The sequence below is a fragment of the Amphiprion ocellaris genome, chromosome 5 (assembly GCF_022539595.1).
Source record: "Amphiprion ocellaris isolate individual 3 ecotype Okinawa chromosome 5, ASM2253959v1, whole genome shotgun sequence".
Taxonomy (NCBI): domain Eukaryota; kingdom Metazoa; phylum Chordata; class Actinopteri; family Pomacentridae; genus Amphiprion; species Amphiprion ocellaris.
The window spans coordinates 27408421-27432872 of record NC_072770.1 but is presented as its reverse complement, the minus strand read 5'-3'; the positions used below and the strand labels follow the sequence as shown (position 1 = coordinate 27432872).

Here is a 24452-nt window from a genome sequence, read left to right as displayed (position 1 = left end):
GAAGAGTCTGTAGTTCTTTGGTCTGAAAGCACAAGAAGAGTCGACTCATTAAAGGAGAAAACAGGAGATATTGTTGGTTCTTCTGTCGCTCTGCAGTTTCCTTAGACTGAATATCAAGTTTATATTTTAAATGATTTACCATGTGAGCCCAAGAAGACTTCAATAAACTCCCTCCATCCCCTGGACACAACATATTTTATTATACGTTAAATCTTTTTTTAAAAATATGTTTTTGAGTTTTAATCATAGTTTTAGCATAGTTTTTTATCTTTGCTTGTTTAGTTTTGTCATCTGTGTGAAAGGTGCTAAACAAATAAAGTTGAATTGATAAACTGAATAACTGACTAACTCATGATTTGACAATAGAAGTATTTTCATTGTGATTTAAGGGTTTATTTCATTTTTAAGGTTGGGGTTAAAATCTTGACAGAAAAAGAAGATTAAAGAAATAAACTACATAACAAAAAGCAATTAAATCAAAGAAAATTTTTTTAATACAATAAGTTGTGTAAAATTTTTTTAAATGTATTTTTTAAATGTGTAATTGTCTAAAATATTTTCTCTGTAATTTTTAATAATTTTATTGTAAAAATTTTGTTTAATTTCATAATAACATGTTTTGTATCTTGTCTAATTATCTAATTCAATATTTTGTCAGTTTAATATCATTTAATTGTATTTAATGTTTAATTTTATTAAACTGACAAAATATTGAATTAGATAATTAGACAAGATACAAAACATGTTATTATGAAATTAAACAAAATTTTTAAAATAAAATTATTAAAAATTACAGAGAAAATATTTTAGACAATTAACATTTAAAAAATACAATTAAACAAGAGAATATTAAACTTTAAAAAAATACAAAACATTTAATTAGACCATTAAACCTTTAAAAAGACAAAACATTTAATTAAAAAATTAAATGTTTAATTAGAAAATTACATCTTAAAGACAATAAAACTTCAAATAGGAATTAAACAGAAAATACAATGAAGCATTTAAAAAGAAAATTAAACATTAAAAGGTGGTAAAACATTTAAAAAGAAAAACCTTAAAGATTTAATCGAAAAATTAAATATTGGGAAAGAAAAAAAAATTCAAACAAGCCGATAAAACATTTGAAAAAACAAACATTAAAAAGACAAAACATTTCGAAATCAAATCAGACATTAGAAAAGAATAAAAGGTGAGAAAAGAGCAAAACTAAACATTTAAGAAGAATCAAACTAAAGACAAAACATTTGAAAAGACACCAGTTAAACTTTAGAAGATCAAATTAAACAGAAGAGACAATAAAACGATCAAAAAGAGCAAAAACAGATAAAGGTCTTAAAGCGTTTTCTAGTCTGAAACGAAAACATCAAGTTGTTTCTTCAAACATTTCCTCTTTCTATGTTCTTGGTTTGATTGTGGATAGATTTACTAAGAACTCATTTCAGAAAACTGCTTTCCAGATAAAGTCTACTAGTAGTTGAAGGCATTTATCAAACTAATGTTACCTTCTGATCTCCACAAACTTTACTGTTCAGTGAAGAGAATCAAAGTTTGTTGAGGATTTCTAAAAAACCCACAGGTGAAGGTCTGAGAAGAACTCAGATGGATGGTCTAAATGTGAAATCAAGACTCATGGTCACAAGTTTTAAGGCTTCTGTTAACCAGAAAGTTCAAACTAACAGAGAAGTACTGAGAAACTTTAAAATTTCAGTCCTCAGACTGTCTGAAGGTTCAAACTAACAGAGAAGCTCAAAACTTTTATTTCAGTCCTCAGACTGTCTGAAGGTTCAAACTAACAGAGAACTACTCAGGAACTTAGAAGATATCAGTCCTTGGACTGTCTGAAGTTCAATCTAACAGAGAACTACTGTGGGACTTAGAAAATTTCAGCCCTCAGACTGTGTGAAAGCTCAGGTCCTGAGGACTCGGGAGGTCTGGAGGCTTTGGAAAGTCTTGGAACTGAGGGTTCACCCTCCAGCACAAAGGCTGAAGTCCAACCTCCTGAGAAAAACGGTCGAGTCGAGACTCGAGTTAAAAAAAAAACTCGAAAACGACAAAAAATAGATGATAAATGCGCAAAAAAAAGAAGAATTAGTATCTGAGCGAGTAGCTCAGGGGATAAGAAGAGACTACAAGTGGAAGGTCGCAGGTTCAAGACCCACCACGGCATTTTTCTTTCTTTGTCTTTGTCAGGATTTTGAGAAAATTTAAGAAGTGTCTGGTCTTGAACCAGCGACCTGCAGCTCCATAGGCAAATCCTTAACTCACTGAGCTACAGATCAGATGAAAAGAAATAAATTCGTCGTCCCTTTGGCATCGTAGTTCCTCAAGTGACCACATGGGTGGAGCCAAGGCGGAGTCTGGGTGGAGTCAGGGCGGAGAGTAGGCGGGGAGGTGGGGGGGAGTAGAGGGGGGAGGCCGCCACCCACCTCCCCGCCTACTCTCCGCCCTGACTCCACCCAGACTCCCCCACCACCCACCACACCTTCCCCCCCGACGAGTTCTTCGAGTCTCCACGAGTTCTTCGAGTCTCCACGGGTTTTCCCGAGTTTCTGGAGTTTCCACCAGGTCGGAGGCAGAACAAGTTGTCATGAAGAGGTGTTGAAGTCGGCCAGGATGGACTGACTTTTTACAGCGACTAGAAGGAAGACGACTAGAAGAGCAGGTCTTTAAACCCACCATCCATAAAATCCATGGAGTTCGCTCCAGAGAAATGAAAGAAGGTCAAATTTTATCAACCTCCATCCAGATGTTCAACCTTGATATCTTTACTTTGACATTTTTAGCACCACAAACGTTTAGTATCACACTTTATTATCCTTTATTAGGACTTTAATGGAATCCTCCAGTAGAATTAGTTTTTTGTTGACAAACTTTATTCTTGTCGTCGGGGACTGCTGTATTTAAAACCTGTTCTCTCTATTTCAACCTCATGTTTATTAGTTTGTGACGAGAGAATTTATTTTAGTTGTCGATTCAGATCTCTTAAAAACCAAATAATAATTGGATTAGTCAAGAGGTTTAAATTTCTTACTTTGTCATACTTTAAATATGACAAAAAAATATAAAAATAAAGTGTCTTGAGACAATTTGACCTGTAATTGGCGTTATATAAATAAAATTGAATTTAGAATTGTATGTATCTTGTAATGTTGGAGTAATTCAGCCATATATGTTGGAAAACACATTTTCTTTGTCCATTAAATCTGTTGATTGTTTTCTCCACTAATTCATTTCTTGTTTTGGTTTATAAAATGTCCAAACCCAAACATATTCAGTTTTACTGTCATAAAAACCAAAAAGATTTACATCACGATGCAGGAATCAGGCAGTTTTTCACTTTTTTATCTTAGTTTAGTCAGAAAGATAGTTGATATGTGTGAATTGTTGCAGCTTGTGAGCCGTAGAAGGTTTTAATCTTTGGGGCCGAGCGTCAAAAAACATTTAGAAACCAACATCAACAAAACACTCGACAAAGATTTGAACATCATTTGCATGACAATGTAAAATTAAAGGACATTTATTTCCAACGTAAATGTGTGATATTCATCCTCTGGAGCTTTCTCTTCACATCGTCTTCCACCTGGACTGGTTTGGTTGGGAGCATGTGCAACAAACATTTGAAAAACTGCTCTTTAACATCAATGAATGACACTGAAGTTTAATTTCTACATAAATGAGAGTGAGTCTGGATGTGCTGCTCTGTCATTAACTCCTAAGTTTAGGGAAAGTTCAAACAAAAGAGGACAGTTCAGATAAGACTTGAGAATGAGCTTATTCTGAACAAACATCTCAGACTTTCTGAGCTTCAGCACCTCTAGCAAGATATTTTAACAACAAGCAACTCAAGAGATCCAGAAGTTGGAGAGAGTTAGCATTAGCTGAGCCAAAGAACATGTGGGACGCTAACCTAGCAAACATTTCAGACTTTTCTCTGTGAATTCTGAGAAATAATTTCGTATTTAATGACAGAGCTACACATCTTAACTCAGTCTCATTAAAACAGACTCTAATTCAGTGTCATCCATCCATATTAAAGTGCAGTTACCCAAAATGTTTGTTGCATGAGCTCCAACAAAACCTGTCCAGGTAGAAGGCCACTTTGGCAAACAGGAAGTGGAAGATTCCAAGCAGATTTATAGAAGGGGGAACCGGACTGTACTAAGTGTGGTCGAGTATAAAGGGGTGTTTTGTGGGTTTTTAAGGCTGATAATGATTATTATTGAGACATTTGGAGTATATTCATTTGGATATTCATTTGCAGTAAATGAAAGTATTTAAAATCTTGGAGTTAAACTTACAAGAACACAAACTTTAACAGAAAACTTTGTTGATACGTTTTTGTTTTGTTTACAGATGTTAAGTTAAAGGAGTTTTATTCGTGACGTATAACCAATCAAATCACTCCAGAAGACAGAGCGACCCCAGGTAGATTAAGGTTCAGAGCCAAAGTAGCACCATTTTTAAACGTATTTATTTCCGTAAATCAGTAAAAAATAAAATACTGATAATCAGTAAATCAGTCAGCCCAGAATTACTACAATTCTACAATGTATGTCTCTTTCCTTTGACTTGTTATTTGTACAATATACGATGTATATGATGGTGTTTTTCATACCAAAGGCTATACTATGATGTTTTCTAAGAGACATACTGTTTGTTCTGGCCCTGGGTCACTGCACTCCTCCTCTGTTGTTTTCTGGATTGTACTCAGCTGCATGCCTTTGTCCACCCGGCCTCCGTTGACTCGTCCCGCCTGCCGTCTCTGGAGCTGAAGCTGGATTGGAACAGACCAAAGTACAGTCCAATCACGATGCCAGCTCCCTCTCAAAAGGCTCCTTCATCTGGCAGGTGGCAGCACTTCTTCTGAGGGGAAGCTGAGCTGGCCCGGCAGAACTTTGGAGATGTGTTCCAGTGGTTGGTGGATGTGTGGGGAGATAGAGAGGGACCTGTGAATTGTTCAGAAAGGAAAAAAGAGAACCCATTGGTAGTTTTAGTTTAGGGTGCTACTGCGGTGTGTTTTTGGGTTTTAAGAGGTGAACAGGAAGAGTGTTTTTTTTGTATTGATTATCTTTTACTTTGTTCCTGGTTGGAATGCCCATCAATGTCAACATTAAGTTCACTTTTAGTTCTGTTTATTTATTTTTATTTTACTAACACCCATTTGCTTTTAACCCCTCACATGTTGTGTTGTTGTAAACTTACTCTTTCAAATAAATACTCGTCTAATCCTCTGGAAACCAGCGTTTGGACTGTTTTTGTGTTGCTCCTGACCTACTTCAGACAGTGAGGACAAAAAAATGTTTTGTGGACTAAAGGCTACACTATGATGTTTTTAGAGCGACATGCTATACTATGACGTTTTTTGGGCCACATACTATACTATGACGTTTTTTGGATGACATGCTATACAATGACGTTTTTTGAGTGACATGCTATACTCTGACGTTTTTTTGGACCAAAGGTTATACTATGACGTTTTTTGGGCGACATGCTATACTATGACATTTTGTTGAACGACATGCTATACTATGACGTTTTTAGAGCGACATGCTATACTATGATGTTTTTTGGATGACATGCTATGCTGTGACGTTTTGTTGGACCAAAGGCTATACAATGACATTTTTAGGGTGACATGCTATACAATGACATTTTTAGAGCGATATGCTATACAACGTTTTTTGAGCGACATGCTATACTATGACGTTTTTAGACCAAAAGCTATACTATGACGTTTTTAGAGCGACATGCTGTACTACGATGTTTTTTGGATGACATGCTATGCTATGACGTTTTGTTGGACCAAAGGCTATACAATGACATTTTTAGAGTGACATGCTATACAATGACGTTTTTTGAGCGACATGCTATACTATGACATTTTTTGGGCGACATGCTATACTATGACTTTTCTGAGCCACATGCTATACTATGACGTTTTTTTGGACCAAAGGCTATACTATGACGTTTTTTGGGCGACATGCTATACTCTCACGTTTTTAGAGCGACATGCTATACTATGACGTTTTTTGGACCAAAGCCTATACTATGATGTTTTTAGAGTGACATGCTATACTATGACGTTTTTTGGATGACATGCTATACTATGATGTTTTTTGGACGACATGCTATGCTGTGACATTTTTTGGACCAAAGGCTATACAATGACATTTTTAGAGCGACATGCTACACTATGACTTTTTTTGAGCCACATGCTATACTATGACGTTTTTTGGGCGACATGCTATACTATGACGTTTTTTGAGCCACATGCTATACTATGACGTTTTTTGGGCGACATGCTATACTATGACTTTTTTGAGCCACATGCTATACTATGACATTTTTTTACACAGCACTTATGCAAAAAAAGATTACCTTCAAATGCTCCACTGTCTTTAAAGACAGCTTTTCCAAGTAGATGGAAGAATTCTCGTCTGGGGCCTCCAAGGTCTTCTGCATCCTCATTGGTGTCTTCATCGCTGGCAAAAGTGACATACAGCATGTCTGTGCTGTCAGCGAATCTATGCCTGCTAAACTGTCAGAGGGCAGTTGTCCACACATTCCCTCAGCTCATGTAGATTGGTCTGTAGGCTGTTGTGACCACCCTCTCACTATGTGCCCATACTATTCCTATGATTTCTTCTTTGGTCAAAGTTCTCGCAGACCTTCAAAACAAAAATACTAAATATACATTTTGACAAACCTGATGCTGCTTTTAAAACATTCAACACATCTGAATTATATGCTATATGCCTATATGCTGAAATTCAGTGATGTGGAGGCTTTTGTATCACACAGAATGTAAATATATGCCATCCAAGGAAAAAAAAATCCACATCACTGTTTACATAAACCTACTTTGACCAATGTTGAACTTCAAAATTAATAAAAAAAATTAATTCTATCAAGTGCGTCTTTAATCAATCTTAGGCTTAATTCAATTTGCCAACAGATATCCTGATTTGCACAAAACATATCAACCTGTTCTCATTTCCAGTGTGTCCTACATTACGTTATTTGGCCACATATGACAGCTTTACTTACCGATCTTAGTGACGTGGTGGTCGCGGCAAAACTTGAAGTACGTGAGGGCCCAGCCAGAGGTATCTGTGGTGTGGAAACCTGAAACAAAGGGCCATATTTTAAATGTCAGATGTGGTGGAAAAGCCCCTGTCCCTAACACAGGGTAGGTAGACTGGTTAAAGACTGGGCAAAAGTAATTATCCAATTTTAAGTAGTTAATTACTTACGAACCTATAAAACACTGTTTCGGTTAATATCTCTTTCTACATTGTGTCTCAAGTCACTCCACTTAAATCACTTCAAATAACTACACTAAATGTTGGCTTATCAATAAATGAATCAATTTCAAGATGACTTAGAAGTGGATCAGGGTTGATTTATTTTACAGATGGAAATAAAGATCTCTCATTAATCACTAAAGGTTTGCGTGTATAAAAACATACATATTACAACATATTAAATATATTTAATACCAACATATTTAAGATCTAACTATATGTAGCTTAACTCCTAGACTTGCGGCCTAAAGTGGAGGAATTTTAGACTTGTAAAGACCAGGTAAACCTTAGCTGGCAATCAAGCTAACGTTAGCTACTTGTAAATTACATTTTAACATATTAATCACAGCCCAGCATGGTCACTGCTGCTACTGGTACCCACTAAGCAGTGATTAAATGAGCTTACGTTTTTCAAACACAGCAATAGGAAATCTTTAATGTGAATCACATAACCTTTGCTAGCATCACACTGACGAAAGGTAACGTTAGCCTGTCGGTCTGGCTCATTAAGTTAACAGTAACTCTGTCCAGAATGAGTTAATGAGTTGAAATTCAACCGCTTCACTTACCGTTTGTGGTGTGGACTAAAGTGCAGCCCGTACACCGGCCATAACCGCCCTCTCGTGTTGGTCTGATTGGAGCGAGCCCGCCATGTCTGCTTCTTCCCCTCGCATCACCCACTGAGCCGCAGTCGGAGGTGTGGGCGGGGCTTCGTGATCTGAGGCTACGGCAAGGGGCGTGGAAGACTGGCGTTAACCTGCCTAATTTGCATAATTTCTAAACATTTAGCTTTACACTTGGCAAACGATTTAAGATTTAGATTTAACATTTAGATTTAGCATTTAGATTTATTGAAACATGATATATATATATATATATATATATATATATATATATATATATATATATATATATATATATATATATATATATATATATATATATATATATATATATATATATATATATATATATATATATATATATATATATATATAAAAAATAATATTTTTTTTACCTTTGGGGTTTCCTTAAATGACAACAAACCAGCCTCACCTGACTGTAAAAAGCTGATTTCTGCTCTCAGTGTTAACAATAAAAACAAACCAGCTGCGGTCTCACTCACCTTGTAGGTACTTTCTGTCAGCTTGCTCACATCATCCTGACCCCAAGACATGACTGCAGGTGGTTTATTCAGCCCAGAAATAGAAAAAAAAGCTTCAACAATTTAAAAAAAGAATAATAAAAAACAAAACAAAAAGACAAATAAAAAATCTGGTGTGTGGTGTTAATCCAGATGCTCCCTCAGTCCCGGTAGTAAATCCCAGAGCCGCTGCTGCTCCCTGACTCCGCTCATGTGGCCACAGAGACGCTCAGCAGCACGGAGGACGGGACACCAGGAATGAATTAATGATAAACAGGAGGGAATGTTAGAAGGTTTTTTATACTATCATTAATGATAATATAAAAAATCTTGTAACAGTAGGTTTAGTGAAAAGTCTGAGTTTGTTAACCCTGAAATGAGGGAAACTCAGGGTTTTCTGTTTCACAAGGGGAAGTAGCTCAAACTAGAGACAGAGGGGTAACTTTAGCCTGTTTCAGAAAGAGAGGTAAGTAAAGCTTTTGGTTAGTTACTGTAGTAACGGACTCTATGAATCTAACCTGGCAGGGACCAGGTTTATCTCAGTAAACCTTGAGTTCCTCTCCGTCTCTGGCCTTTTTCAGCCACATATGTTATTTGATTTTGTCATTCATTCAGTCAGCAGGTGAGTTTTTGTGAAGCCTAGTTCTGCTGTGTGTCAAAATGTCATGTCCTTTGATTAATGGTGCAGTGGATGAAGGAGCAGCATTACTGTGCAGAGAATTAAATATTTTTTGGGAGATTGTTATCAGACTGTGCATAGATGTTGTTGCATTTCTGGATAGTTGTCTTTTAGAGTGGTAGTGTTTTACATCACAGTTCATAATCTACATCCACAACCTAATCTGTCCTTACATTTGTGACATTACCAAGTGCAGTTATGCTCTGACATCCCAGCAGATATTGTGTGTTGCACTGTGGTTCTTTGCAAATGGAAGTTTTTCTATCTAATGTCTGAGATGCAGAGCACTTCAGTAAGGCAACTGTGTGTAGGAGAGGCAGGAAAGTGTGCTTGACTTTGAAAGGGTTTTTAGTCATCTTTGTGGTTTTCCCTGGACATAAACCTGTCAGAGTCATCAAGGAGGAGTTTCAGAGGATTGCAGCTCAATGATGTAGAGATCTGTTAAATTAGTTTTACATCATATTCTGTTAATGACATCATGTTGTAATGTCAGGTTGGGATTAGTAATTTTAATGTCTTTTAGGATTTGTTAGTGTGATTGGCTGCATAGATGGCACACACATCCCCATCACAGTTGCCTCACATACTGAAGCTGATTATGTGAATAGGAAGTGCATTCACAGCATAAATGTGCAGGTAGGCTGCAGGTAGATTGAGTACAGTTTCAACATGTTAAAGGCTGCATTATAGTTCAACATGTGTTATTGTCTGCACTGTCAAGATCATATGTGATGCTGCATATATTATTTCTAGTGTGGAGGTTAAGTGGTGTGGTTTTGTTCATGGCTTGAGGATTTGTGATGAGTTTAACTTGAGCAATAGACTGCAATGTGCTAAGCTGCCTAAAGATTTTAACAATATGATTGACTTGTCTATGTTCTTCAATATACCCTAATGTATCTAGTGTACATTACAGGAGAGTTTGATGGTCTTTTGGTGGGTGATAGAGGTTAGCATGTCAAGCCAGAGTGATGATCTTCTAATTTGACCCTCAACAGAACTTCAACCAGGCTCATTGTAGGACAAGAGCACAGGTGTAGATGATCACAGGCTTGGTGAAAGCTCATTTATATTGTGTATGTCACCTCAGGGTCATTCTTGAGAGGGCCTGTGATATTCTTGTGGCCTGTGTTGTTTTTCCTTGTGTCGCTGCAAGTAGAGGAGAGCAACACTTTGCTGTTTAATTTGAAGCTGTAGGTCATGAGCTTTTTCTTTATTTCATACAAATGAAAGAGCTAGTTTAGTTTGTTTTTCCAATAGTTTACATAATTCAACTGTGAACATGCAGTCATGTCTGAGTTGTGTTGCAGTGTTTACATTTGTAGATGTGGCCTTGTAATGTGATTATTCCAGGCTAGCTGTAAATTTCTGTATATATTGTTTTATTTAATTTTGCTCTTTCATTTTTCTTCCTGTTCCTCTTTCTATAGTTTCTTTATTTTTTATTACCCTCTTCCATATTCCTAGTGTGACACCAACAGCCGAAACCAAATCCCTTGCATGTTGTGTACTTACTAAAGCTGATTCTGATCACTTTTCTGTCTTTGGTCTAGGCAAGAGGAAAAGGTGCAACAGAAAATTGGACCTTCCAAGCGTACTTGTGGAGATGCAGGCCGAGAAGGAGCGGAACCGTGCCCAGCATGATGAGAACATCTGGTTGCTCCTCAGCGAGGCAAGAGAGAATGAAGCGGCCTTGCAGCGGGAGGAGATGGCCCAGAATGCTGCCTTCAACCAGTCATTCCTGGGTGTGCTGGGGCAGCTGGTGCAGGTAGTGCTGGGTGTACTGGGGCAGCTGGTGCAGGCAGTGCTGGGTGTACTGGGGCAGCTGGTGCAGGCAGTGGGCAGCCAGCGAGTCCACCTCCCAGAGACTTGAGATTTAGTTGTATATAGTTTTACTTTTAGCCCTCCACTGTAGGACAGGCCCACCACAGTTTGTACTTTGCACATTGTAAATAGTTCTGATTTTGCTGCTGACTAATAAACTATTTTGTGACTCGTGATTGCATCATAACTTTTCATTTTGTCTGTTAAGACACTGGTAGGAAAAGAGTCAACAGTCTGAACCAAACAATTCTGTATTCCCTAATAATGCATTTATGTTTAATGGGATTTAACATGTTTTAACACAAACTCCTTTATGGTTCATAATTCCGTTGACTGAATTACACCAAAGCAATACTGATTTATCAAACTGGAATATTCTTAAAACAGCTGTTTTAATGTTTTGGTGTTTGTCATGTAATCTTGCTAACCTTCACAATTAAAACAATAGCACAGACACATCTGCAAAAGGTACAAAAGTTTATTGTCAGAATTGCATTAAAGAAAACAATAGCGGTCCGGGGACTGAAAAACAGAAGTATAGCGAGAAGAATAACTTTTGCATGACACGTACTGCATCAATGCATCCTGTACATCTCTGTCCTCCTCCTCTACACTTTGTGCCACTTCAGGCTCATGTGCTGCTGCTTCAGGTAAATCCCATGAAGTCTCATCAGAGAGCCACCTGAAACACATACACAGCATACATATTTTAATACCTAATAGCGACAAACTGCAGCCATTACAGGGTCGTTCACAGGACTGATACACGATAGCTAGCGAACTAGCATTAGCTTACCCTCATATGTCGTCTCGTTCATATCCTGTCTTCAGCTTGATACTACTGCATCGCCTCCCAAACTCTCCTGTGTGTCTCCTGAGTGTTCCGACTCGCCGCTCTCAGCTTTCTCCGACTCTTCTATTACTTTGAATCTGACAGAAAGCCACAGACCGAGCAGCAGGTGAACCATCGTCTCCGTTATGTTGCGTTTGTGTCGCACGTAAATGACGTTAAGGGACTTTCGGCTCGCTACGCTATGACAACTCCACCCACGATGAGGCTATATGGAAAAACAACTAAACCGAGACGAGCCGAGTCAGATACAATAGTGGCGAACCGTACCGCGCCGAGTAGATGCTTGTGGAATCGCGGCTTTTGTCTGTTACGCTGCGGGAGAAACGCCGAGCGCTTGTCAAAAACCGGGAGCAAGAGTAACAAAAACATACCTCACCTCCCCTAAAATTTTCTCAACGGATTTGGACGATTCACAGAAATGATCAATTTGAAAATTAAAACGGCGGATTTCCGCGGAACGGCGGAAAATTGCCATGCCTGTCAAAAGGATGATGAATCCTGTAGTCTGAACAGAGTCAAATAAATACAACTGCAGTTATAGTAAAACACGTAAATTCAATTAGGACCAAGAATGTGAGCAACAACATGTAACAGTACGTCAAATATCTTTACACAGCACAAAACATTTAGTTATTTTCTTGCCATGTTCGCAAATTGCACCTATATAAACAAAACACAACATGGCACTGCAGATTTATTATTTAGGACTTAAAAAGGTTTACAAAAAGTAGTATTAAAACAATTACTTTAAAAACTTTCCTTCATGAATAAAGTGTATGAATACTATTAACATCTGACCTTAACTTATAAATCTTTAAATAAGATTTGCATTGTAATACTCTTTCGCCATCGTTACAAGCATACTTGAATTCGTAACAGTTCTCCCATGTCTAAGGAGCATAGTTATACACAATGTTGTTAAGACACTCAATTTGAAGCTCCATATTTGCAGGATCATTGAGTAACAGTAACATATCAACATTTTTTAAATTAGCTGACCAGGAGACACGGTTATCAAAAATCTTGCTTGTTTTCATTGGCTGTCAGAAAGGCAAAAAGAAATCTAAGGCCAAAGGATAACAAAGGCAGAGAAGCTTACTTGTCTCTTTTGTTTGACTTTAACTTGCAACAGTAAAGTTCTGTTTTTAAAAGCTAACATAATCACCAGCTTTGTTATGAAATAAATAAGATTAAAGATATGTTGAGACAATAGAAAATGTCATCATTGTTGAATAATACTTGAAACAACTAGCATGATTTTAGAATAAAAGAGGAATCACCTATAAGAGCAAATAAGGAAATCAAAAGTGCTCAGTCAGGGTAACACAGGCAATGAGGAATCTGCAAAACAGCCATCTTGCTTCTTCTTCTGGTTCAGTAATCATAGTGGTGCTTTTTGTTGGAAGACTGATGGACTGCAACGGGCAGCAGACTGCGATTAGTCATATTTTCTGCAATCACATTGTTTGAATGGACTTTTGGGAATTTTACATCCTTGTTTTGGCACTCGAAAACAAGACTCTTGGCAAATTCTATGTTCTTGTCTTAGCGATGACTTGATTCGGAACGTGATTGGAGTGAAGAAATCAGGAGGACACAGGTGACTGGCAACTGTCACACACTCTGACGGACCTCCTTAAGGACACTTGGCTTGATTTACTGTAGGTAGAAAGATGGAAGAGAATAATAATCGCATTGATTTAAATTTCTGCCGTAGTCGTGAGATGATCTTAGCTGTTAAGAGAAACAACTAGGATATAAAATGCACAGAAAAGACAATTGCAAGAAGCAGAATAGTGGGGTAGGAACTGCATGCAGGCTTCAGTAGTGAGTCACTGATACTGTAGGGAATGTTTCCATGTCACAGAGCATTTGAAAGGGATGACACATCAGTTGGGAGCTGAATTGACATTAGCATGCAGATTTCCACTTTAATATAGTCTTCAAGACAAATAAGATTGAACTAAGCCATGCAATAAATTTATAATTATGGCCCACCAGGACCCATGCACCTGTATTCTCTTTATTATTAGCTCTATTTTCATATTGCACATTTGTAATGTATTCTGTATGCTATAATAGTCTATTGTACTGTATTCTTTTTTGTACATTGTTCCTTTATCCATCTTGTATGTAACACCTGTGAACTACTGGGTTCCTTGAATTTCCCCAAGGGGATGAATACTCTATCTATCTATCTATCTATCTATCTATCTATCTATCTATCTATCTATCTATCTATCTATCTATCTATCTATCTATCTATCTATCTATCTATCTATCTATCTATCTATCTATCTATCTATCTATCGATCGATCTATCTATCTATCTATCTATCTATCTATCTCTCTCTCTGAGAATCAGACATAAATCTTATACATCATGTTCAAGATATTTGTGACTACTCATGCCAACAGAATATGCTGTATGTTCATTACACCATTACAATTATTCAGACCTAAAGAATAATTGTTTTAATGGTAGAAGAGAACCAAGATACACAAAAAAATGAGGAATTCAGCACTATGAATGCCACAATATACTGTTAATCATTACAAAAGTATTTCAGTCAGTTTAAAAAATATAAGATTGATTTCACAACATTTGTCAAAAATTATTATTATATAATTTGATGAAAACATGTAAAAATACGCTGAACTCTGTAGTGCTGAATTACTGTAGTACCAAACCCGAGGGCATCAGCCTCAGTGGTTCCTCCACATGACTGCAAGTAACTACAACTATGACCACCAACAGTTTGCTACCAATCATGCCTCTGTCCAGCAAATGCATCTTCCCTGGATGCCAGAATTTTCACAAGGGCTTAGTCTCCTCATCTAAATGTTCTAATAATGATAAGATAAAGAACAGGTGGATTGATTTTGTGACGAGCTGCACTAGTACAGAGCTGAGGATCAGCATCAACACTCACTTCTATAGTAACCATTTTACACGAGGTGGTTTTACAAACTTTAAGCAGAAAGAACTGATTTTAACAGATGCACAGGTTTACCATTTAGCATAAGGTGCCTTGTTGTTTAGTTTGTTATAATAGGCAACTTAATTCAAAGCCACATCTATAGTCTGTGATTATACACCAAACCTGTTTGGTAAAAAAGTACTTTGGCCCATTTGCATGGTTACAACAATTCATTTAGGCTGCTGTGAAAACTGTCCATCAGCAACTTAAGCAGACCCGTCTTCAACATTTCAGAACAGAGAATACTCCTTTTTTTTCATGATTTTGAAACCGCCTTTATATACTTGGCAATTACTGCAATTATTCAAATTTGGTGGGTTCGGTTTGGGTAGTAACAATAAATTTCTGTGATGAGAGAAGATCAGAAAACATTTTCTAAAGCCTCACACTGACTTTAGGTGGTCATATTAGAATGCCACAAAACAGAAGGCTCAGTGTTAGAAATAATAAGTGTATGCAAAGCCTGCGCTCGACAAATGCAAATCCTTGATAAACCTCAAAGACCACGTCTCTGATATTTAGTGGCTTAGAGGGGGTTCTGCAGTACAACCTCTGACTTACATGATGGTTAGATGAGGCTCCTTTGCCTTTTGTTTTGGCCTTGCCTCCCACTGTGGCGCTGTTGCGGCGCGCCTGCTCATGGTCAAACTCCAAGTCCTCTAGGCGCTGAGTTAATGCCAGTTTCTGCTGTATGGCCATACGCAACAGAGAATTCAGCGTCTTCTTCTCATCCTCAGCTGCAGCCAGCTGCCTCTGCATGTCATCCAGCTGGGTCACATACTCATCACATCTGAGAGAAAGAAAAGGAGGAGGTGGAGCACAGAGCAAGAGAGAAGAAAAGCGGGGGGGAAGCAATAAATGTTATTTGCCAGCAGGTGGAGTAAGTTTCCTTGAACTGTTGCTGTTGTGCTGCTGTTTTCTCCATTCCTCAGGCTGAATTTTCCAGATGGGAGGAAGAGGTCTCTGCTAGCTGACTCGCACAAGTATTACATCAGACTGTTCCCACAATGCCTTGTGTCTGTCTCATAAACAGGCACACAAACAGTTGAGCAGAATGGCCATTTCAGCTGCATTTCTTGCATTGATACAAAGAGGAAGAATTAGGATATAAAACTATATCTTGTTTCTTTTGGTATTTTATACAAATATTTCCATAACAGATTGATGTTGTGTGTTATAGCATTCTCATGTATACACTACCAGTCAAAAGTTTGGACACACCTTCTCATTTAATGTTTTTTCTTTATTTTCACGACTGTTTACATTGTAGATTCTCACTACAGGCATCAAAACTATGAATAAACACATATGGAATTATGTAGTAGACAAAAAAAGTGTAAAATAAGTCAAAACATGTTTTAGAATTTAGATTCTTCAAAACAACCACCCTTTGCTTTGATTACTGCTTTCCACACTCTTGGCATTCTCTCCATGAGCCTCATGAGGTTGTCGTGTGTACATTTTGTTTATTACATAGTTCCATATGTGTTCATTCATTGTTCTGATGCCTTCAGTGAGAATCTACAATGTAAATAGTCACGAAAATAAAGAAAAATCATTAAATGAGAACGTGTTTCCAAACTTTCGACTGAGAGTGTGAACATATATACACACAAACATACATACATACATATACAGGTAATACCATACCTTGTAGCAAACATGGCTCGAAGAGAAGAGAAGGTAGCAGCATCCTCCTTCAGAGCCTTGAGTTCATTACGGAGCTTCATCATAGTCTCTGTCACCATGGCCTTCTCACTGTCATACTTACTCTTGAGGTTGGCCAGAGCAACCTCAGCTGTCTAAAGGGAATAAGATATTATTAATTACTTGCACCTTTAAACTCGGTGGTAATCTTTAGCTGGAGCAGATTATTCTATATCTGTCGTACTTGTCAGTCTGAGAAACAATGAACATCCTTCCTGTAGCAAGTACACAAACAAACACACACACATACAGGACATGCGAGCAGCACACTCAGAGTCGTCGTCTGACCTGTTTGTTAGCCTTGAGCACAGCTCTCAGAGTGGCAATCTGTTCCCTTTTGGTGCTGAGCAGGGATTTCAGTTTGAGAATCTCTTCCATGCAAGCTTCTTTGTCTTTGTCTGCCACGGTGCTCAGCTCCAGATTGGCAAGTCTCTGACGTGAGAGTTCTGTGGTGCGGTCCACTGCCTGCTGCAGATGGCGGATCTGGTCCCTGATGATGGCTACGAGGTTATAGATATTCATGGGTTCAGGGCGGTGCTCTGGGGCTGCAGTAACTGTGGTGCTGTTGGAGCCTAACTTTCCAGGTTCAGTCTCACTGATCAACCCATTAGTGAGAAGTACTGATTGGTGCTCTTTCCCTTCTTGTCCCCTCCTTACCCAAGCCTTGCCTTCCTTGTAGTAGTCCAGCATGACACGGTTAGGTGTCTCATTGTTGCACATACACACATGGTTGTAGAGATTGGCCAGTTCTTCGCTGAACGCTATGAGCTCATCTTGAGCCACATTAAGACTGCCAAGTGATTCTCCAGCAGCCTCACTGACCAGACGGAGCTCTTTCTCCAGACGAGCCACCTCTGCTTTATCTGCTTGGCTGGTCTTCTCCAGCGACATCAACTTTGACCTCAAGTCTTGGACATCGCTTTCCAACCGTGCTCGTTCATCTTCATACTGGGTGCGACACTCCTCATACCGTGCCCTCAGCGTCTTCAGCTCTTGCCTCAATTCTCCAGCCTCGGACACTGCCACTGTGTATTTACACTGCAGAATCTCAGGTCCGTTGATGTCCAGCTCGTAGTAGTCTCCGTCATCATGGCTGTCCCTGTCTTTCTCACTGTCAAGGGCAGACTGGCGCTCCTTACTAGCCTGCAGTTTTCTCATTGCACTAAGATTTTCAGTCAGCCTGTTGACTGTTTCCTTTTGTTCAGACACAGTGCCATAGGCCTGTTCCAGCTGCTTCTGGCTCTCCTGCAGAGAGCTGATCAGAGCCGCTTTTTCTCGGTCAACCTAATGTAAAAATAAAGACATTTTCAGTAAATTGGCCAACTTTATACATGATCAAAAATGGTAAAAACAATAAAAAAATAACATCAACAGCCCTTTGGCCACGGGAAAGAATGAATAGGAAATGCTTGTATGAGCTTTAAGAGAGTAGAGTGAGTAAATTACAGGTTAGATAAATCTACTCAAAGATCTGCATAAAAATGAACAGTAATATTAGATTATGTACAGAAGATTTTAGCCGAAGGTTATATCTGCTTGTGATTGAACGACTTGCAAACATGGGATCAGGCCAAGGCCCAAGAGCATCTTATGACTGTCATACCTGCACAAGCTGTTGCTTCAGTTTCTGTATCTCAGAGATGTTGAGTTCACTCAGCAGGTCGTCCACCAGGCTCGGAGCCGGCTTAAAGGCCTCTCCTCTCTTGTTCACTGCAGTTCTGTCGTCTTCATCACTTTCACCTGCCTTGACCAAGCCGTTCTCAAAGCCTCTAATTAGATCATCGTTGTCAGGGTCAGTGATGGTGGAGGGATCCTCATGCAGTTTAGGGTTATCGATGGAGATATTAAAAGAGCTGCTGTACACAGAGCCACCGATGGTCATATAGTGGGAGAGCTCTTTGCGCAGGGTGGCTTTCTGCTCACGCTCTGTCTTGATGGTCTCTAAAGCTTCCGTCAGCTGTCGCTCAGCGATTTCTCTCAGACGCATGGCTTCCTCCAGTTGGCTGTGTAGACACTGGGAGTCCTCCTCCAGACGGCGAATCTCATGCTTTAGACCTTCAAATTCCACCTGCACAGATTGTCAAAAATATGACTAAGGCGGGCAATAACTCTACTTCAGTGAATGGTGTCCAGTATAATTAGGGGAAAGTTTCTTGTGGCTTGTCAATAAGTAAAATTCAATGTTTATAATAGACAAAAGGGGAATTTTTTTGACTCCCATTTTACAACACGACAACCTCCAAAAAGTATATATAAGTCAACACATTTTAAATTTAGCGTTGTTGCAGTTTCACAATTGAAGCACATGACACAATGACTTTGTGATTATAAAAGAAGCAAAAACAATAATGTGGATAGTTTGAATCATAAAAGCAGAAATAATATTACTATTTTAACATGATTTCCACACACTTGAGGAAGTGCAACAAAGTCAGCATTGTGTTTAGTTGTGTTTGTCTCACCTGGTTCTGTCTCAGCACAGACACTTGTTTCTGAAGGGAGATGTTCTCCTCCTCCAATTCACTGTAGTCCTGCAGCAGTCGAGCCTCCCGAACCTTGTACTCTCTGATGTCATCTCGCAGCTGACTGCGCTGCAGCTCTGCCAGATCTGAGTTCTGCACACAAGAAAAGAGACAACAGAAGAGTAATGGTATGGTTTGGCAGGTTGCATGAGCACAAATTCAAATTAACATCCATGTTCATGGTCATTGGATGTAGTGTAGTTTATTTTGCAACCAGTCAGTGCAGACTACATCCTTGCAATGGTCCGATCAGTGTGAAATGAGGATCAGCATGTCAGCATGTTTCACATACCACAGGGGCAAGACCTTGGCAGGCAACTGTAGTGACGGGAGAAGGACATGGTCCACTTACCAGTCCATGCTACAGAGAGCCCTGGTGAAGGACATCCTTTGTGTCACTCACTGCAGTCCATTACATCATCTTTCCTGCTGGGCTCAGTGCAAACTTGTGAACTGACCCTTCCCCCATTACAAGCACCAGCTCTCCCACAACCCACACTCACAACTTGTGATGAAGCCACCAGTTTACATCACAACTTCAATGGGCTTTAATCTAATCGTGATAATATCTTAGTATGCAGTACATATATTTAAAACAGAAACATTAAATTCTTGTATTTTGACATAGTTGAAAGGCGTTGCCATCTTAGAATTTCAGTTGACCATAAGTTCGGAGAACGTTCAGCAGGGGTAAATAAGGATTTAAGTGCTGTCTAAAAAGCTCTATTCTAAATGTCAGGAAATTTCATATTGCAGCTTTCTTAATTATTACCTCTCTCATCTCCAGGGCAATGGATGACAGGCGGTCATTTTCAGCTTGTGCACTGCAGAGGGAAGCTTTGGCCTGTCGAAGCTCATTTTGCAACTCTAGAACCTTCTGCTGGTAGAGAGCCTCCTTACTGGCAGACTCCAGGATCAATGACTCTTCCCTGCTTTCACCGTCTGCCGCCACCTTCCTGTGGGTTGAGTAAGCTTGTCCAAAGGCCTGAGGAGAGACAGTGTAAACAACAGAACAAACTTTTTGGATCAAGGATTCAGCGCAAACCTTTTTTCAAGTGCATTCACAGAACTACAAGTACAGCAAAAAGAACCACAGCAATAGATGGTGGTTCAGGTTTATTAATGAAATTGTACATTAATTACATTTATTACTAATCTTCCATTTGCCTCTGGTGTTACAGAAGATCATTCCAGATTATTGTGAGCACTGATTACATTTGAACTACATTAATTTGAATGTGTCTTACTCAAATGACAATCTGATTACTTGAAGGCTGCTCTTTTCACAATCAGCATTTAAGTAACTAAAAACATTAATTCAGGATGGTCTGTCTTAAAAAGACAAAACAAACAATAATAAATATAAAATCCTGAAATGTAATACTTTTTTCATTGGCACACCACATTTATGGCTTGCACAAGTCTGCCCTACTCTGCATGTAATAATTAAATTATAATTGCAGTTAAAAGCAAAACAAGTCCAAATTAACTCATAAACAGGTCAAATGAAATCAAACCCTGAAAAAGACAACCTGTGAATTATTTTACACTACAGAACTCACTCTCTGACTACGTATCCAACACCCTCAACAATTCAGTTCTTTGCAAACACTTCCTTGCTTCATGCCCAAACATCCCCTAAATTTGCAATATGAGATTTGTAGCTTGTTTAGAATTGTTTCCGGTCACTACCTCCAATTTACTGCAAAATAATGCAAAAATGGTTGAATGATTTTGGGGAATTTGTCCCCAAAACCACTAAATCTGTGGTATATTCAATCACTCTTAAGTGTAATAACTATTAAAAAACAACTTCACTCGATGCTATTTCGTTGACAATCTATGACACGTGCAATGTGCACTAACAGCCAGATACCAAGCAAAGAACAAGTTAACAGGAGGAACAAGGTGATGTCAGATCAGCACAACTGACTGACTGAAAGGCCTGAAGACAAGCAGCCAACATTGACTGATACTGAGCCAAACTGGTAAGTTACTGTCCAAGAAAGTCCTGAAACCCATGACAAAGCTGCAGCTCTTTTTCCCACCAGCATCTAACCCTACCTTTTTTTCTCAACAGTTTTCAGTCCCACAAACATATCTGTGCAACAATTAGCTGTCAGTCGTGATCTGAATTTACCAGGAGCCCGAGTGATCACTGATGGATGATTCCTTTCCCTGCATCAGTCAGTGACCCATTACTAAAAAGAGGAACAGAATCATGAGATGCCAAGTGAATGACTACAACAATGACTCACTTAATGACTGAACTCTGATCTATACTACTAATAATGCAATGTGGAAAACTCATCATCATTATTATACAACTAAGAATAAGTCATTCAAAAATCCCCAGAGGCTGAGAACATTAGATTTGTTGGGTATCAATAATCTACAGCTATGAAACAGTCTGGCTTCTGAGCACATTTGTTCACTGCTAATTTGCAGACAATACCTTGCATCTGTGGCCTTCTGGGTACCAGTGAAATGTTACTTCATGTGAACGACTAAAACAGAACACTGCCTGAGAGGAGAGACAGTCAAAACAGAGCCATTACACTAAATTATTAAACGCTGAGCAATGGAGGTAAAGTTAACAGATAGCAAGAAGAAACCACAAGTACTGAAACAAGCCTATGTGGAAGTGCCTTAGGATTCAGTTCCTCTAATCATCGAAACTGGCTGCAAGCAAGCTCTGACGATACTGAACAGAAGGGAAAACCCCAACTTCTTTCTCAAATAGCACGCACATTTTCCCACAAGTTGGACCATCAGTGGCTCAGTGGAACTTTAATTCAAGTTCTCAAGAGGATATTTAGAGAAAATGTTTGGTATCGAATGTTTTCTATTGTCTTTACTTGACTCATAAATGTCTTAGCCTCTAACATCTAGCCGTCCAGCTTTTCTCTTCTGACTGCACATATATTGACAATTTAAACAAGAGGGATTATTTTGGGGGGGGGAAGGAGATCAGAGGTTACCTGTAGTTGAAGGTTGGAAATGTCTCTACAGTCAATTAGGAAATTATTATTTTGACTGACGAATTATCTCACATTTACTTTCTTAACTGATCAGTCTGGTTGTTTGATCTATAAAATGTTCATAAATCGTGAAAAATGACAAACTCATATGTCTTGTTTTAACAACTCAAAGATGTTCAGTTTACAGTCATAAAGGAGTAGAGAATCCTGAAAATATTCACATTTAAGAAAATAGAAACAAAAATTTGACTTTTTTCTGAAAATAATTACTCAAACCAAGTCATTGATCAATAAAATAGTTGGTGATTGATTTAATGAATGACAAGTAATCGGTTAATAGTTGCAGGTCTAAAATAGAGGCATGGGAAAACAAAACCACAGAAAAAGAATAGAACTTGTGAATTATTTAGCTTTGACTTGACTAGAGAACGAGTTTGCAGCCATTTCTTTTCTACCAGAGCCTTTGTTATTTTTAGACTCAATACACTAAAAGCAAGTTGGCCTCACAGGCATATAAATTTGGCATAAGCTGCTGCAGCTGTAGATGTCTGATCTGAAGGCCTCAACCTTTACATACCAGGAGCAAGTATGGGCAAGTGATGCCTTTTAATTTTACTCCTACAAGAAACCATTAAGTCACTCAGCAGTAGTCCTGCCTAGATGCAGATGAAGAACACGTGAATTATTCAGACAACATGACTGACTTTATATAACAGTTGAAGAGACTTGCAGCTGGTCAGTTCACACTTTAGCAACTAGCAGTAATTGCGAAGTTACTCGCCTAATTTTCACATACCGACACCATTATGATAAGGTTAGAGCCATAAACACTATGTAAGAATATCCGGCTGCGTGGCTGTGACCTCGGGTTACCTCCTTCAGCTGGTCCAGCTCCTGTCGGACCGTCTCGTACTCCGTCTCCAACTCATCAAATCTCTGCTTGAGCTGCTGCTTCTCCTCCAGCACCGCCAGCCCGTACTCCGCCGCCTGGATCTTCTCATGGGTCGTCTCTCGGAGCTCCCGGGTAAGACGCTCCACTTCGGCCCGGAGCCACTGCGGCCCGGCTTCTGTCACCAGAACCGCGTCGGGATATTCCTGCTCCTCCATAGACATCTTGGCGAGCCGCCGACTCACAACTGTAACGGGACCCAGCCCTGGCTGGCAGCAGCGGCGCACAAAACCCCCGAGACCGCAAATCACAGCCTTCTTTGTTTGAACCGCATCGTTGGGGCTCTAATGGCGTCTAGTTCCTTCTGCCTTCGACAAAACTCCAACTAGGCGATAGTTTTTTCATTGTCCAGGACTTTCTTCAGTCTTTTCATGAGGCTGACAGAGGAAACTTCAGTTGAGATCATCGATTGGAAAAAGCAGCCCCTGCACGGCGTTCAAATCTCGTTGATTGTGAAGGGAATTGTAGTTTTATGTTCGACGCAAACGTCTATAATTTTACGTACTGCAGCTGCCATACTGACTTCAAGTACCAGAGTGCATTGCGTGCACTTGACCAGGACTGGAAACTTGCTGAAGGTGTCGATCGTACAGTCTATGGTGTCGATGCAGCGCTGCCATCTAGAGGTTTGATAACGAAACTACAGCTATGTCCACGACAGGCGATATTTATTATAACCACAGTAAACTTCAGAAATGTTTCATTAATATTTATTTGTCGAACATATTTTTTTAATATACAAAATGTCAAAAATGCCCATGAACAAGCTCCCACAACCATGATGTTTTCACCTTCACGAAGACAAAAATATTCAATTTCATAATAGGAAATTCAATTTACTTCAATTATATGAAGTTGAGAGATATATAGGTTTTATTTGACTTTTTTTTCTTTACTTGGCAACAATTAATTATCAAACCGGTTGCCAATTCAAGATTCATTTATTGTCATTTCTTGTGTATTTGCACACACTTAAACGAAATGCTGTTCTCCCAGTCCCAGTGCAGTGCAAATACAAAGTAAACAGTAAATATAAATAAATATAAAAATACAACTCAGAAATATAGATTGTAAAAAGCAGCACAGTTTGAGTAAATTCATTTACTAACATTTGAATAATCAAGCAAAGCTATTTGCTTGATTATTCAAATTATTCTGCCTGCAATAGTGAGGAGTAACTAAGTACATATACTTAAGTTACGGTACTTAGCTACAACTTTTAAGGGCTTTTATTTTACTCAGATATTTTATACTACATTATAGTTCCACTCCACTGCATTTCAGAGGAAAACACTGTACTTTGTACTCTATTTGAAAGTTTTAGATACTTTTAAGATTTTCCACAATGGATAACATCAAATCTTCGGAGTACAACATATTGTTAAGAATAAAACAGTGATTTCCATCTTTTTTGACTTTTGAAAAAGCACATCGTCAAGGTCACAACTGTGTTGATAACAACCTCACCAAATAATATTTTTCCACTAAAATTCTCACATGGCTTC

At 38.7% G+C, this 24452-nt stretch overlaps 1 protein-coding gene and 1 long non-coding RNA gene across 4 annotated transcripts; both read right to left on the bottom strand.

Moving 5' to 3' along the window:
• Positions 1 to 3511: 3511 nt before the first annotated feature.
• LOC118470907 (uncharacterized) lies at positions 3512 to 8128 on the bottom strand. The gene is made up of 4 exons (XR_008601789.1): positions 7877 to 8128; positions 7051 to 7128; positions 6382 to 6485; positions 3512 to 4949 (listed from the first exon to the last, which is right to left on the bottom strand). It is a non-coding gene; the product is annotated as an uncharacterized LOC118470907 (long non-coding RNA).
• Positions 8129 to 11418: 3290 nt separating this feature from the next.
• Positions 11419 to 23111, bottom strand: LOC111571958 (protein bicaudal D homolog 2-like). Of its 3 annotated transcripts, XR_008601732.1 has the most exons (9): positions 22872 to 23111; positions 19790 to 20002; positions 18958 to 19110; positions 18099 to 18563; positions 16784 to 17779; positions 16439 to 16590; positions 15350 to 15578; positions 11751 to 13466; positions 11419 to 11636 (listed from the first exon to the last, which is right to left on the bottom strand). XR_008601732.1 is itself a non-coding variant. In XM_023275401.3 (8 exons), exons 1-8 carry the CDS (start codon positions 23109 to 23111, stop codon positions 13464 to 13466), a joined length of 2451 nt encoding a protein of 816 aa, XP_023131169.1. In that variant the 3' UTR covers positions 11419 to 13463. The 3 variants fall into 3 exon arrangements, 2 of the variants coding, with proteins under 2 accessions (XP_023131169.1, XP_054866737.1); XM_023275401.3 differs by having other exon boundaries at positions 11419 to 13466; XM_055010762.1 differs by lacking the exon at positions 22872 to 23111 and adding an exon at positions 21158 to 21202 and having other exon boundaries at positions 11419 to 13466.
• Between the last annotated feature and the right edge of the window lie 1341 nt (positions 23112 to 24452).

Bases quoted from the DNA above. Each gene is read 5' to 3' on its own strand.
- LOC111571958 (XM_023275401.3), bottom strand. From the start codon at position 23,111: ATGTCTATGGAGGAGCAGGAATATCCCGACGCGGTTCTGGTGACAGAA. The intron at 18,564-18,957 runs GTGAGACAAACA...CAATCTGTGCAG, and splicing joins CTGTGCTGAGACAGAACCAG to GTGGAATTTGAAGGTCTAAA. The intron at 16,591-16,783 runs GTCAGACGACGA...TATTCCCTTTAG, and splicing joins TGCTCAAGGCTAACAAACAG to ACAGCTGAGGTTGCTCTGGC.